Source organism: Nilaparvata lugens, chromosome Y (assembly GCF_014356525.2).
Source record: "Nilaparvata lugens isolate BPH chromosome Y, ASM1435652v1, whole genome shotgun sequence".
NCBI lineage: Eukaryota > Metazoa > Arthropoda > Insecta > Hemiptera > Delphacidae > Nilaparvata > Nilaparvata lugens.
This window is the reverse complement of record NC_052519.1, coordinates 5737433-5753228: the sequence shown is the minus strand read 5'-3', so window position 1 is coordinate 5753228 and position 15796 is coordinate 5737433. Positions and strand designations below refer to the sequence as shown.

General features: G+C 35.2%; 1 protein-coding gene across 1 annotated transcript in view; it reads left to right on the top strand.

The window, feature by feature from the left end:
* The window catches only part of LOC120355115, a 201009-nt gene extending 196570 nt beyond the window's left edge, over positions 1-4439 (top strand). Inside the window, exons 6-7 of the mRNA XM_039443435.1 lie at positions 3604-3949; positions 4431-4439. Of these exons, the coding sequence (XP_039299369.1) occupies positions 3604-3949; positions 4431-4439 (355 nt within the window). The remainder of the gene's footprint in view (positions 1-3603; positions 3950-4430) is intronic.
* Positions 4440-15796: the final 11357 nt, after the last annotated feature.

Here is a 15796-nt window from a genome sequence, read left to right as displayed (position 1 = left end):
AGATCCTATCCACCTAAGTACGTTTTTTTGGTTGCCAAAACATAGACTAAACCAGACACCTTTTGGGGGAAATTATTCAACTCTACTCACTTTTTCTTGAAATAACAATGATCAAGGTTCTTACCAACAAAAATCGATGGCAAGTGGAAAATATTTATAAAGGTGTCACTTTTTGTGAGTTAGTATATGCTGTAGTATTTATTAAAATATATAGGATATTGAAATTACAGAATCTATTCCAGTGAACTTAATTAGTTGGTTAGTTGGTGAAATTAATAAGTTAGTTAGTTAATTAGTTTAAACATAACAAAGTGATTATAATTTTAAAAGAAAATAATTGTCATGATACTTGGTTCTTGGTCAAAAATATTTTTATGTTGAAATTTATCCAATCATTAATTTTTCAGAAATGATTATATTTGCATTAAACATTATTTATCCTATTCCTAATGTTTTATTCATGACAATGAATTGTTCAAAATATAGATTATCAGAAGAGGCCTGTACTGTATTAATATTCGCGAAAGTATTCTCATGTTTTCCACTTGTGATGGATAGCCAAAATTGGACCGCTAGCTGCACGGCGAATTTTAATCGAGGGCTCTGATTGGCTGAAAAGTTCAGCGTTCGGCGAACGGCATGGAGAATGGTTAAGAGAGCGGCTAGAGGGACGTCGAACGGTTCGGAGAACTTCGCGGCGGTCGTTTAAAAGCTGAGTTTAAAAACTATGAAACATAATATGGCTAATGTTCGCTGCAGGGCCGATTGTACGATTCGCTACGCTGTTCGAGCTTCGGTTCGGCATGTGTGGAATACCTTTATATCCATTTGAGGTAGAGTTCAGTATCTGGTGTAGGTATTATCGATGTTGAAATTATTGATAGTGAATCAAATTACACATATGTTTTTCAGAACCTAAAATGTTATGTTTAATAATTAGTCCAGTCAATATTATATAGACAAGCAATAATAGACATGAAAAAGGGTATGTGCTTTCAATATAATAATCTAGTTCTGATTTTTCAATATATTGTTTGGATACATAAGAGAAGTCCAGAACCAATTTTTGCATGCAAAATTTCCTTATGCTAGATACAGAATGGCCCAAACACCTCGTATTTTCGGTTCACTTTCTAGTTTTCAGCTTATTTCCGCTAAATCCAGTCGTCGGACAGTTAAATTTGCTCTCGCCTTTTTTCAGATTATAAAATTCTGAATAAAATGAAATCACTTGGAGCTCTTTATATATTGAGTTCCTCTACATAACTTTTTGAACATTGACCTGTTAATACGATTGTTATCAGAAATTATACTAAAAACGTTGCATCCTGACTCAGTCAACAACTCTAAGATTTGTAGAGTGAGATCATATAACTGATCTCCTGTTAAATTTTTACAAGGAGATAAGCCTACAACATAACAGAGAGGATACCATGAATGTTTGTATAGTTGTTGCTAAATTGCATGAATTTTCATTTGATTGAACAGCTAAACCTTCGAATTTTCGACCTTTATAATATGTTATTTCGGGCTTGACATAGATTTAGTCAATCCACAATATTACTTTTGTGTATAGCTGGAAGCCATATTTCAGCCCCATTTAAGTCCTTGGGGAACGAAAATACTGATACCTTAGATAATCTATCATAATTGCTTCTAAAGCCTGGTACACAGCATATATAAGGCATGATTAACTGCACTGCACATAATCACCGATGCATTACCCACATGAGCTAACGCTTGGAACTGAGCGAGTCGATGCTATTTTAGTTCATACGGAGCTCAAAAATTCAATTGGGGTAGTATCAATTATTAAATGGAGGTTTCAACGTATCTATTTCAGTGGGGTAATACGGGAATCCCCGGGACACAGTCCGACAAGTCTTGTGACGTACCATTACCCAAAGTGGTAGGGGAAGAGCACGGCCAGTTCATCTAGAGTGTCCTTGCTTGAATGGTTCTGATGGCGTGATGACAATTTTCACCTAACACGGTTCTCCCATTTATGCTAATGTGGAGGATAATCTGAGTAGTGTTTTTTTGTAATTAGTATTGTATCCTAATTCAGTAGTGGAGGAAGTAGTGTGTTTAGTTCGGTTCAGAGGTCACATGTAATAATTATTTTCTATACAGTACCTAATGGCATTAAGGGAGATTCCCGGGGTACGTCGTGGTGCGACACTTTTCACTTGCAACGATGGTTTCTATTACCAGTATATTAGCATATCAAGGGTGAAAACACATTACCGTTGCTACTTAAACACATGTAGAGCTAGGATTTGTGTTGAACATAGAAGTAAAAACATTACAAATAATGAAAATTTCCCTTGCCATAATCACAGCCCAGATCCTCTGCTAGAAGCTAAGCATGTGCTACGAAAAGCAATATTTCAGCGGGCCGAACGTGAATCAACACAGCTGAAAAGATTTTTGACGAGGAGTGCAATAAGTAAGTTTATCAATAAAACTCAATACTTTAATTAACTATATATTTAATAATCAAACGGGACCTACAATGCAAATAATGTTTGCCTAGAGTTAATAAATCTATGAACGGAAATTTCAAAAATTGTATTGTTCCAAAGTATTTGAATCAATTACCACTTCATATTTAATCAGCGAATAGCCTGAATTTGTTTTCAATACAACTCAAAAATTGGATTTTCTCATTCCAGGATCTGAAATTATCAACTTGTGACTTATTATGATATGAATAAATTTGTAATTTCTTCTATTATTTTGTTTTGTTACATAGGGTCATGACTATTGTATTAGTTTCAGAATAATATTATTTCTAAAACTTGGATTTTACAGTTGGTTTCTGGGTACTCATAAGCGTTAAGTTAGTTTTCGGTTATGTTTGGCTTTCAACCTGTTTCTCATGGAATCTATTATTTTTTATTGAGTGTAATCAATGTGTTAATAGTTAATACTGTATTTCACTAGGTTATCCCGGGTCGCACGAACGTGCGACTTTATTAAACTCTTCTTTTTCTTCCGCTTCTTCCTCTTTCTTCATTTTCTTTTCATTTTTATTCTTCTCTTTATTCTACTACTCCTTCCTCTTCTTCTTCTTCTTCTTCTTTTTCTTCTTCTTATTTTTCTTCTTCTTCTTCTTCTCCTTCTTCTTCTTTTTCTTCTTCTCCTTCTCCTTCTTCTTCTCCTTCCTCTTCTCCTTCTCCACACAATGGGTGTTTACATTTAAAATATTCGAGTTAAAACCCCTAAGTAACCCCCGTATGAGGGGTTGAAATTCAGTTGTGCGTAAAAAGGTAGAGTATTTTACCAATAATTTATCTTGAAAGTTACAGTATTATATCTACAACTGTCTCCAACTTATTGGAGGGTTCCCATACATATGACTCACTCTGTATAATGTAAACATTAAGGAACGCACATTTACGCCACAACTTTCTTATTTCAGACTGAACGCAAAGGGATAATGTCGTGAACCAAACTAAATTCAAACTTTTTTGTAAAAGTACAGCGCCGGAAAGCGTGTTTGGATACGAGTGCACCCCTCGTTTATAGTTTAAAATCTATTCAATACAACTAAGAAACTCAAGGGTCCACCAACTCTACCATAAACTCTTTCAATTTCAGAGTTTCCAGTGAAGTAGCCCAAAATTTGGCCTTTGGAACAATCGAATCATCGATGCGGAAATGTAGAAAATTGAATTTTCCGAGACTTCCAACTTCTGCCATAGATTTTGCTGATATGTTGAAGGCAGAGGAGTGGGCTAGATTCTCAGAAACCCTAGATGGGAAAAAATTTTTCATCGACAACATTGTGGTTGGAGGGTGGAGCAACTTGGTATTTGTCTCCGAAAATACCAAACACCTCCTATCAACGGCTGAAGAAATTTTTTTTGATGGCACTTTTAAAACAGTGCCGTCAGTTCCAGGTCTTGCACAGCTGTTCATCGTAAATGCTGTAGCATTCGACCATGTAAGTACACGCTATCAAGACTTCAACTTTGGCCCGTTTTTAACCCTCATAGCGCCCTGGGAAAACTTAATAGGTGTGCCCCCTTCTCATTAAGTTTGGTTTCAGACCCTAGAAAGACAACAGGGGTCACGCGTATATTTACTGTTGTTACATTGACTGCAGTAAACTTGTAGATCTGGGATTTTTTGTATTCTCTAACTAGCCCATCAACTTCCTACACACGTGATTTACAAGATTTGAGTCGGTCAGAAGTGGGTGAAAAAAACCAACCCCTGTTGTCTTTAGTGTATAGTTGATTTATTTAAGCTTCGCTCGAAAATTTTGCTTATTTTCGAACATCATTGATGTAGACGATCCGAATTATAAATTCATAGTTATAAATATGCTCAAAGTCGATGATAATATTAGTAAAAATTGTTTAAAAGTATCATAACAACACATTATTCATCTATATTCACAATTGAACATGTTTTTTTCACAGACTGGATAAAAACCATCACAATCAAATAGAAAATTCTGGGTATTTTTGAGCTACTGCAAAAAGTATCAAATTCGGTGGCTCATTAGGTTATTTGTTATTATTTATATCCATCCAGAGGTTCGCCTCTGATGGTCAGTGAGTGAACACGTGTGCAGTTCGGCTCCGTTGAAAAGCGTTATTTTGTAGGGTTATCTTGTTAAAATCGATTCGAGCGTTACATTAGTTGATTAAGTTTTTCACATAGTTTAATAACATATTTTTAAAAGTCTAATTTTCATTGTAATTACGCAGTAATTACAATAAATAGTATTACATAACCTCCAATTAGTTTGACCACAGTTTGGTTTATCTATTGCAACATGGTGAAGAGCAACGGCAAGAAGCAGGAAACTCCCACACAAAAGGCAGGTAGGCGTGCAACGGTACATGTGTCAACGACCCCTCCCTGTCAAGACACAACGCAACTGGCCGACGAAATTCTACAGAGGATAAACAAGGAAGTGAACCAAGCTGTCGCAGAGGCTTTCTCCTTCTTCCAATCCGAATTGGATCGATTGCAGGGTGAGAATAATCAACTTCGGCAGAGGATGGCAGCAATTGAGAAGGAGACAGAATTAAAAATCGACGATCTTGAACAATATGGTCGCCGTACCTGCCTGCGATTCTTTGGAATTCCGGAGACCAAGGGGGAGTCCACCGACCAGATTGTTCAGCGAGTCTGCAAGGAGAAGCTGAACGTGGAGTTGAAGACCGACGACATTCATCGTTCGCATCGAGTGGGACCAATCCAGCAGCCAGGTCAGGACACGGGCAGAGCAGCAGGCAAGGAGCGTCATCGTCCCATCATCGTGAGGTTCGACGGCTACCGGACTAGGCAGAGGGTGTTCGCAGCCAAGCGGATGCTCAAGAACACTGGCATCACCGTGAGGGAGGACTTGACGAAACACCGACTGGCACTCTTGAACGCAGCAGCAAACAAGTACGGGATAAGGAACACGTGGACAGTCGATGGCCGCATCAAGTACGCCGTCGGAGAGGGACCATCTACACCGCCGAGCGTCTTGCCGACCTCCAGTAAACACTTCACGGTGTTGGCACGTCATATCTTCCTACTAAAGGTGAGCTCTCATTATTTCAATTGTGCCTCTTCATGTAATCATCACTCTTCTCTCTTTTCATTTTTTCAGTCTTTTATTTTTTGTTGGACAATTGCCCTATGGATACCATTTTTACCAAATTAATTTTTGCTATTTGAACATATATAATACTGTTTTCATGGAAAAAATATAACTGGATTCTATGTTTACAAATCTTAAAATTAATTTTTGCTTTTTTGAACATATATAATACTGTTTTCATGGAAAAAATATAACTGGAATAAAGCTATATCAATTTAGTTATAGCAATTATTCATCTAGTATACTGAAACGTTTTACTGATTGAATCATCCAATACTCAATCAGGAAACTAGTTTTCCATTAGACATAACCGAATGATGTTTCCAGCTAATCCAATGTGTCACTTTTTATCTAACGATAGCATAGTACAAAAATAGAACCTTTCCCACTGCTGATAAAATTATCAAAATTGCTCCGAAACCTAAGTTCACTTTAATAATACATTTATAACCTATTTCGAATTGCTGAGTTTATAACGCTTCTTCCTCATCTCAGTTCATTGTCAATCCATAATCTATTAAATCCATTTCTGTTTATCAACAAAGCCTGAATCCAGTCTCCACATGTATATTACTAGTGTGTATAGTAAACTTACAGCAGGATTCAAGTTGACTTTTCGTGGAATTGACAACAATAACAGTCATCGTAATAATGACGGTAAACTTATGATTGGCACTTCTATTGTGATTTTCACCATAGTCACATTCCAACCTTCTATTCGCGTATTCTATTTATATATCCGTTATTCTGTTTTCTTATATGCAGTATTACCTGTCTGTAACTTCTATAATTTCTTCTCTTCCTACCTCTTCTCATTCTGACCTCCCTCCAAATTAGCTCAATTCATGCTCAAAACTAGTTATACTGTATATTTTTAATAATATAGACATGCTTACTTCATTTCTATACCAGATCATTAACACTGTACTCTATGCTATCTGTATCAATCCCTTCGCTCTCTCTTACTCACTCCCTCTCTCTTTCCTTCGGTTTTTCTCATCCCTCCAATTTCATTTTCTTATTATCTATCTCATTTTATGCACCGGATATTTACTACTTTCTTCTAATATCTCTCTCTTCATCCACCTTTTTAGACAAAAATCTTACATAATCTATGTGTATTCTCACACAGCTTAGTCCTCTCTTCACATTCTTCTCTCTAACAACCGTCAACTGCAATTTGAAATCAATCTACTGATTCATATTTCTCGTTCTTATTTTCCATCTCTCTGTAGGTCTGTACACTCTCTTTTAATTGTCTATCCTCTTAATGATTTTCATATACTTTCTGTACTTTTTTCTGCTGTGTTTCTGCTGGAGTTTTCTTCCTGTTTTCAGACCTGGTTCCTGTGACTTCTTGCACGCGCTCTCTCTTGCCGCCGCCCTGGCTCTCTCTCGCTCCCCCACCTGCTCGCTCCCATCAGCATCTACCACTGCAAACTGCCCACCACATTGGATTATCTGCTGGACTCTGACATGAATAAAGGAATCTGAATCTCGCTCTACCTCCACTTGGACCCGATTCATCCACTACCGGATACCTACTCGCTCTATCTCCACTTGGACTAGATCTCCCACTACAAGTTCTTCCTCAATCTTCATCTTATTCACCATTAGGATTATTCATCACCGGAACTCCACACATCTACATCTTATTGTGTTTAGTGAATTTTTTGAACTAGTGCTATAAATAGTGAAGGGAGCCGAACTGCCAAGGCATACTGAATGCACTCGAATCAAGAGACTTTTTCATTTAGGTTAAGTTTTATCAGTCTCATCCCCATTTTCCCCGTCATGTGTCATTCTGAGGTCGGTTCACGATTGGTCTGCTGCTTCCATGATGCCTCTCACTGACACGTCAGCTCGCTCGCCCTCAAGTAGGTATGATTATTTCAATAATAGTAATAATGACGCAGGTATGTTTCTAGCAAATAAGCTCCACTCTTTCAAAAAACTTTTCAAGGCTGCTCACCTCAACGTACAATCCCTCAGCTGCCACATTGATGAACTCAGAGCAATCTTCCGTTTTCAGGACTTCAATTTAATCGGAATTTCCGAATCATTTTTGAAGCCTAGTATTCCATCAAATTTTGTTGCTTTGCCTGGATATAATCTTTTCCGGAATGATAGATTAAATAAAGCTTGTGGGGGTGTAGCAATTTATGTGAAAGATGGTATCAAAACAAAAGTTTTAATCACATCTAAACAAGAGTATTGTTCAAGACCAGAGTTTATGCTGCTTGAATTATCCTTATCCAGTACTGATAAATTACTCGTTGGTATCTGTTATCGCCCACCAAAAATAGGTCATTTCACAGATTTCGAAAGTGCCTTGCTTTCTCTTATGCCTTGTTATAACCGTATACTAGTTATGGGGGATATGAACACCGACTTGAACATGACAAATCGGAACTTTGATTACTTTCAACTGACTACAATTTTCCAATGCCTAAACATGACTATTTTACCTCTCAATCCAACTCATCATACTAATGAATCAGACACACTCATTGACCTTCTCATTGTTAGTGATCCCAATGAGGTTGTTCAAGCAGGCCAAATCTCAGTCCCAGCTATTTCTAGACATGATTTGATCTACTGTGTACTTTCCCATAAGATACCCAAGCCAGAACAGAAAATTATCACTTATAGAGACTTCAAAAACTTTGATGAAGCCGCCTTCCTGACTGATGTGGCTCAGACTCCATGGCATCAAATTGAAGCATTACCCTCAGTTGATGACATGGTCAAGACTTTCGAGAATTGGACTTTGACTTTGTATGACAAACATGCACCTTATGTGACAAGGAGGATTAATAGAAAACGACGAGTACCGTGGATGACTGAAGACATACTTGAGATGATGGGACGTAGAGACAAAGCACATAGAAAATTTAAAAAGACATTTGACTTGGACAGTTTGATAGAGTATAGGAACCTTAGAAATAGGGTGAAACAGGAATTACGGAACTCAAAGATTAGGTACTTGAATTCGTTTATGACAAACAATAGACAAGACTCTAAATCACTTTGGCAGGGAATAAAAGAATTCGGGCTTGGCAAACAGAAATCGAATCCACAAATTGACTTACCATTGAATAATATAAATGACCATTTCGTTTCACACTCTAACCAACGTGACGAAGTTGTCATTGCTAATCATATAGATGATCTTGAAGAGCAGGTTACAAACTTAGATTTACCAATCACTGATCAATTTCATTTCCATCCAATCTCAGAAGAAGACACTTTCAGAGCAATTCAACGTATTCATAGTAATGCTACAGGTGTAGACAAAATTCCTATTAATTTATCAAGAAGATGTTATTTGCTGTTTTACCAACAATTACATACATTTTCAACAAGTCACTTGAAGAAGGCATTTTCCCTGAAAACTGGAAGTTTGCTCTGGTTCGCCCTCTAAATAAAGTTCCATCACCCAATAAAGTTGAGGATTTTAGACCAATCAGTATTTTACCTGCATTGTCCAAAGTGCTAGAAAGACTCATTCATGCTCAAGTTGTAAAATTTCTAGACAACAATAGTAAGCTTCATAACTTTCAATCAGGCTTTAGAAAATTCCATTCAACTGAAACAGCTCTGCTTCGTGTCACTGATGATATAAGGTTAGCTATGGACCAAAGAAAATGCACCATCCTCACCCTATTTGATTTTTCTAAAGCATTTGATACTGTTGATCATACAGTCCTTCTGAATAAGTTGGCTATTCTTGGTTTCAGTCACAACTCGTTAGTTTGGTTTAAATCCTATCTATTAGGTAGGAAACAATGTGTATCTGTCGGTGACAAAAAGTCTACTTGGAAAAACGTTAAGCATGGAGTACCACAAGGTTCAATTTTAGGCCCTCTCCTCTTCACTTTGTATGCTAATGACCTTTCTTCCATTATCAAATTCTCCAGTTTCCATACTTATGCAGACGACCTTCAAATAGATTTAAGCTGTCCCATAACAAAAATTAACGAAACAGTTGGAATAATGAATCAGGATATCAATTCAATAGTGGAATGGACAAAGAAAAATGGCCTTAAGCTTAATCCCATCAAAACACAGCCCATTATAATTGGATATTCTCGTCTTATAAACAATATTGACTATGAATCGATTCACAAAATTAGTGTAGATGGTAATGACATTCCTACTGTAGCTCAGTTAAAAATTTAGGCATTATTATGAATAATACTCTTGACTGGTCAGAACAAGTGAACAAAACTTGTAAAAAGGTATTCTCAGCCATGCATGCATTGAAGAAAATGCACGATATTCTCCCTAGAAACATTAAATTATTATTGGTTCAATCTCTCATCTTCCCACATTTAATGTATTGTAATTCTGTTCTTAACGATATGCAAGTCACTCTGAATGATAAACTACAGCGTTGCCAAAATTATTGTCTACGTTTCGTCTACTCTCTCCAACGCCATGATCATATCACCCCAGCCCACATTGCTAGTTCAACATTAAAGCTTCCCGATCAGAGGCTTTTTCGAATAGTCAAGCTTGTTGGAGATATCTTGTAATATGGTAATCCGAACTATTTTAAAGATGATTTCAAATTTGTCTCCGAAGGTAGGAGGATAGATGTTTCACATACTAGAACCGGAGAAAGTACTTTAAGGATACCCAATCATCAAACTACTATTTTCACAAAATCCTTTTTAGTCAGTGCCTGTCGTGCATGGAATGCACTTCCTGTTTCTATCAGGTCCATCGAGAGCCGAGCGAGCTTCATCCTGACTTTAAAAAAACATCTTTTGGAACAAATGACTGAAACTGTCCGGCCCTAGAACGATCACATGACAACCATCCCCCACCCATCCCACAAATACAAACCTTTAAACCTGTTATAGAACGAATTGTATATATATATATTATATAAACTCATGTTATTTCAATTATTCACTGCATACTGCTGTATATTACTGAAAGTTGATTACCCTGATCTACTTTCAGCATACTTCATTTTATTAATCAATTATTAATTATTTGATCTTATCTACCTATATAATTATTTTACTTTATAAATTTTCTGTTTTTTTTTTCTCTTAAATATTCATATTGATTAAAACTTTCACAATGTTTCCATTAATAAATGAATCCTTAGTTTAAATAATGGAATTAACGTTTTGGTAGAGAGTTAGTGGGGAGGATATTTTTAATATTCTTTCCAAAGAATGGACTTTGATATGTCCAAACCTCCGCCAATTTATGTAGATGCATAACAATATAATTATTATCTATAGCTATCATATTACAAATTGCTTTTTCATATCATATACAGTTCAACAATTATTTTCTTAGTCTATATAATGTAAATTCATCTATAACTTTGCTGTATTGTAAGCTATTGTATATAAGTGTATAAGACAGTATATATTGTAATCTACATAAATAAAGTACTCAATCAATCAATCAATCAATCAATCCCATTGATGAAATTTGAAAAATCACGTAAGAGACATCAAAAGTTGATACTTGAAAGGTTGATAATGGAAAACAGTGTAAAAAATGTATTTATTTATTTATTAAAATGGATCTAGTAGTAATTTTTAGATATTTTATAGTTGGGGTTATGCGTAACCCCATGTTTTATTCAAGCATTGCTTGTTTTGTGTTGTATTTCTAGGAATAAATTCAAAAAATAGATTAATTTCCAAAAAAATAATTGAAGTTACTGGTTTTACGCTTGAAATCTCAATATCATTATTTGATGATACTCTTAAAATTCAAGGGTGATATATTCCAGTGTTACGCTGTATCATCAATAATTTAAAATGTGTAGCAACAATTCCTATTTAAATAATATAGAAGTCACCAAATACTCGAACCTCTCTATAACGAACCTCCACTTAACGAAATCCTGTACACAACGAATTTACCTGGTTCCATGACATTTTAGAGTTTTGGCCGCTTATTTACATCTGACAAATTTCGGACTTCTTAACAACAAAAGTTTTCTATTCATTTCAACATACAAAATGTAGTGTGTATGGGAATCAGACGGTCATTTTCAAGGAATTCTTTAGTTTCAGCAGAAGGGTCAATAGACTAGAAATAATGGCACTTCAGGAAGGGAGAAGAAAGGGTGGTAGACAGACAATAGAGGGTGAAACACATGTCGGAAATTGAATGCAAGTTACTGGGAATTGAATTCCAAGAACTTGTCATTATTGTAATTATGTTTAAATCAATGTTAATTCAGTAATGTAATAATAGAGTAATTTTATCCAATTAGCCTCATGTATTATTTCTAATTTCATCTGTGTGTTGTGTAGGCTACCTATTGTGTAATCACATAGTCAGCTATCTTTGAATAACATTCACATATCAAATGTGGAATAATAATTTGCCCTAATTGTATCTTCTATTAAAAAACCTTATCTTGTGTTGTGTGATTACATATTATCATTGGAGAACATGTAGGTATCAAATGTGGAGTACTTATTTGCCTTATTATCATTATTATTTTACTTTCCAGTGTACAACATTAAATTATTGACGATTTCTACAAGAAAAATAAGCTTCTCACACTTTTTATAGCTTCGTGGTAATGACTTGTTTATTATTTTCATGTTTCCTATTGTCACATAGAAAGTAATTATTCTCGTATTTGTTGAGTTAACTAAAGATACCATAGTTGAAATATGAAAACTAGTTTCTATTCCAATGAACAGGTAGTTGTCAGGGCAGCAAGACTTCTTAGGCCTATGTTTTGGGCTATGAATACAGCGACCACATAATACAATAATACAATTTGTACTATGTGGTTGCTGTATGAATAGGCCTTTGACCGATTCAATAGGAGATCTAATTATAAATCACAAGATATTTTATGATTACTCCAAATTGAACAAACGCATTTTCCCAGTTGCACAAGAGCCTGTTGAATTTTAATCATGATCAAATGCCAAAAGAAGCAATTAGGGAAGTCTTTTTTGAAAAGAATGCTTCTCTTCACATAGCATTCAATCATGGTTAAAGTTTGACATGCTTTTGTGCAACCGACCCAATCCTGGATGGCACACTACCTGCTGGCTGTTGTTTCTCCATCTCTTTCTATTCAATACCATTTCCTATCTTCTTCCTTGTCTCTCAGTTTCATGGCAACTACGTCTTCGAAACAATGACTTTTGTATAATTCATGAGAGAAGAGTTGAAATAAATTCAGAATTATCTAACGTTTTATTGGATAATTCTATCGAAAGAAAAGGTTTCAACCAAAAATGAATTATAAACCAGAAAAACATTTTCAGTGGTGCCGGGGGCGAAGCCCCCTGCCGAGTGCAAAGTGCGAGTTATAAATACTAGACACAGGATCATTCCTTAGAACTGAATCTTAGATCTCGAAGAAGGGTGGTGGCTTTAAACAGGTACAAAATTATATGACTGATTATATATAGTAATTGTTAGAGATCTTTAGGGTATAGTTTTCAAAAACACAGTGAAAATATCTTTAAGGATGAAGGTTTATATAAAGTTGCCGATTTTTGAAATTGAAATCAACTTCCTAGATTATAATTATAAGAAGGTAAATTTTGATATAACTTTTGATTAGACTAATCATCATACTATGTAACCTTTCTCTATTGTCTGAAGCTTATAAATTATGTAACTTTAAACTGTTGTGACGTTGGCCATTCATTTTAAAATGTTTTATGTCAATAAATGAATTTCTTATTATATTAAGTTCAGCATGTAAAATAAAGAATCCGCATCTTTTCATGCTCCAGTATACTGTCGTCAACAGAGGTGGTCAAGTCTTATCAAATTGGAAAGAAAAAATTCTCTTTAATTTGATGGTTTATTTAATCATTTTATGATTTCCATCAATTGTTATAGCAGCTTCAGTGTTGAGTGTCAAATTGTCAATACAGCATCAAGTGTCAACTTGTCGGTACTTCACCTTTAGCACATGGTTTAGGGATGAGGATTTTCAATATGTTCAGCTCCTAACTAGTCTTAATGTATCTGCAGAATCAAAAATTGTGTTCCAGATATTGTGTTCAAATTACATTGATAAATGATCAATTACTGCTGTATTGAGAATGTTGAAATAATACATCAAATTGAAGAGAATTGAATCCTCTACAACTCAACGTTCAGTACTCATTTTCTCAATGCATTTTTGTTAAGTCATAAGCCCTGAAAGTGAAAAAAGTTGTAAGAAAAACTGTATTTTCAAGGATTTCTCACTTTTAAAAGCGAATATCTAAAAAATTAAAGGAGATATCACAAAACTCCACTGTACTTAACTTGTACAGAATATATCTAGCTTAAATTTTGATCAGTTAATCATGTCGCTGAAATGCATTATTCTCAAGATACATGCGTGTAAGCCAGGAATAAAAGAATCAAACTTTCAAACCACCCTCATCCCTTAAGCACAAGAGGTAGGGATGAGGACTTTTGATATATTCACCTTCCAAGTAGTCAAAACAAAGCTGCGAAGTCAAAAATTGTGTTCCAAACATTCCCTCCAAATTTCCCTGTCAATTGATCTATTGTTGTTGAACTGAAGTTTTTACACTCAACACTATAATGGCTGCAACAATCGTGGGGAGATGCGTAAAATAATGAAAAGATTCATGAGATTGAAGAGAATAAGGTGCTCTATAGGCTCATGATTGGCACAGATTTTTTCATTCAATCGTGGAAAAGTTATAGGGCCAAAAAGATGAAAAAATCTGAGCCGGAAGGGTTTCTTCAAAAATGTGACTCCTTCAAGAGCTCATATCTAGAAAACTATGAGATATATGGAAGAATGTTAAGGATGAAACTTGTAGGCTAATTCGTAAGCTTTAATTTTGTATTTGACAAAAATTTCCGAAAGACGAATTTGTTTAAGATATATGCAAAAAAAAACAGAATATGGAACTTTTAAATAACCCCCACCCACTTAACACAGGGGGTAGGAGTGAGACTTTTGTAATGTTTACCTACTTACTATCCATAAAAGTGTTGTGGGGTCGAAAATTGTATTCCAAACGTTTCCTTCTATAATCTTTCGTTGACTGGACTAGTATTGAATTACACAAATGTGTTATAGTTTGCATCGTCTGTTGTTTTATGATGTAACGAGTTTTTTTTTGTGGGGGGGAGTAGGCAGGGAATCGACCTTCACTAGATTAGTTTGTATTTTTGAATGCTGAAAACTCTGTTATATACAGATCATTTTCAAACAAATTTCCCCTTATAAATGCATAGGCTACATTCACTTTTCAGGTGTTGGATTGCATAAATGCATAGTGGAAAGTTCTATTCTTGTAGCAATTCATTTTCGGAAATTTATGCCATACTAAAAATTCTACTTTGAACGGATATGGGTATACCAGATACTCTTATGAGAGACTACATTGAGTCCATAAGCCATCTTGACTGAGACTCTGAGTCAGTAATGTTATATGACAACATTATATTTATTTGTTTGAAAATGTTTATTTTTTATTTTATAACAAAGTTATATAATTTTTTGTAACTTTTGTGATATAAAATTGTTTTATAACAGTTAAATAGTATAAACGAGGCTTAATAAAAACACTGATTCTTCAAAATTGATAGTATTTTTTTCTTTTTTGCCTCCTTTCAATCCTGATTCCTGAGGTATGGAAGTATTGCAGCATTTCAAACTATTATTGGGTGATTGAAAATGTTATATTCATTATTTAAGTTTCATCCAATACAAATACTTGGTTCAACAATCAAATAATCAAGTTGAACAACTCTTAACGGGAGAAAATAATGGTTTTCGGCATAATATTATGCCTGTTATTTCAATAACCATCAAAGTTACTAACCTCTTACTAGTTTTATTTGATTTATCAGCAAGTTTTACATAAGATCCAATCATTTATATACCGAAATAAGCTACCAAAAAATATACGAGCTTAGTGTGCCGCAATCTGTTATCCGTCCCAGTGTGAAAGAGTGAACAGGACCGAGTGCGAGGGAATGAGTAGCAGACGAAGCAGACGATGACGTAGTAATCAGTGGATCCTCAGTTAGCCAGTTCCGGACTTAGCCATTTCTGTCGACTGCTGTTGAAAAGAGGGAGAGTCAGTGAATTCTCAGTCAACGAATTCCGGTCGATGCATAAACAGCCACTTCCACAGTTAGTCAATGCCGATCATTGTAGCTAAGAGGTGAGCAACTTTCTCATGCCATATTTACCAC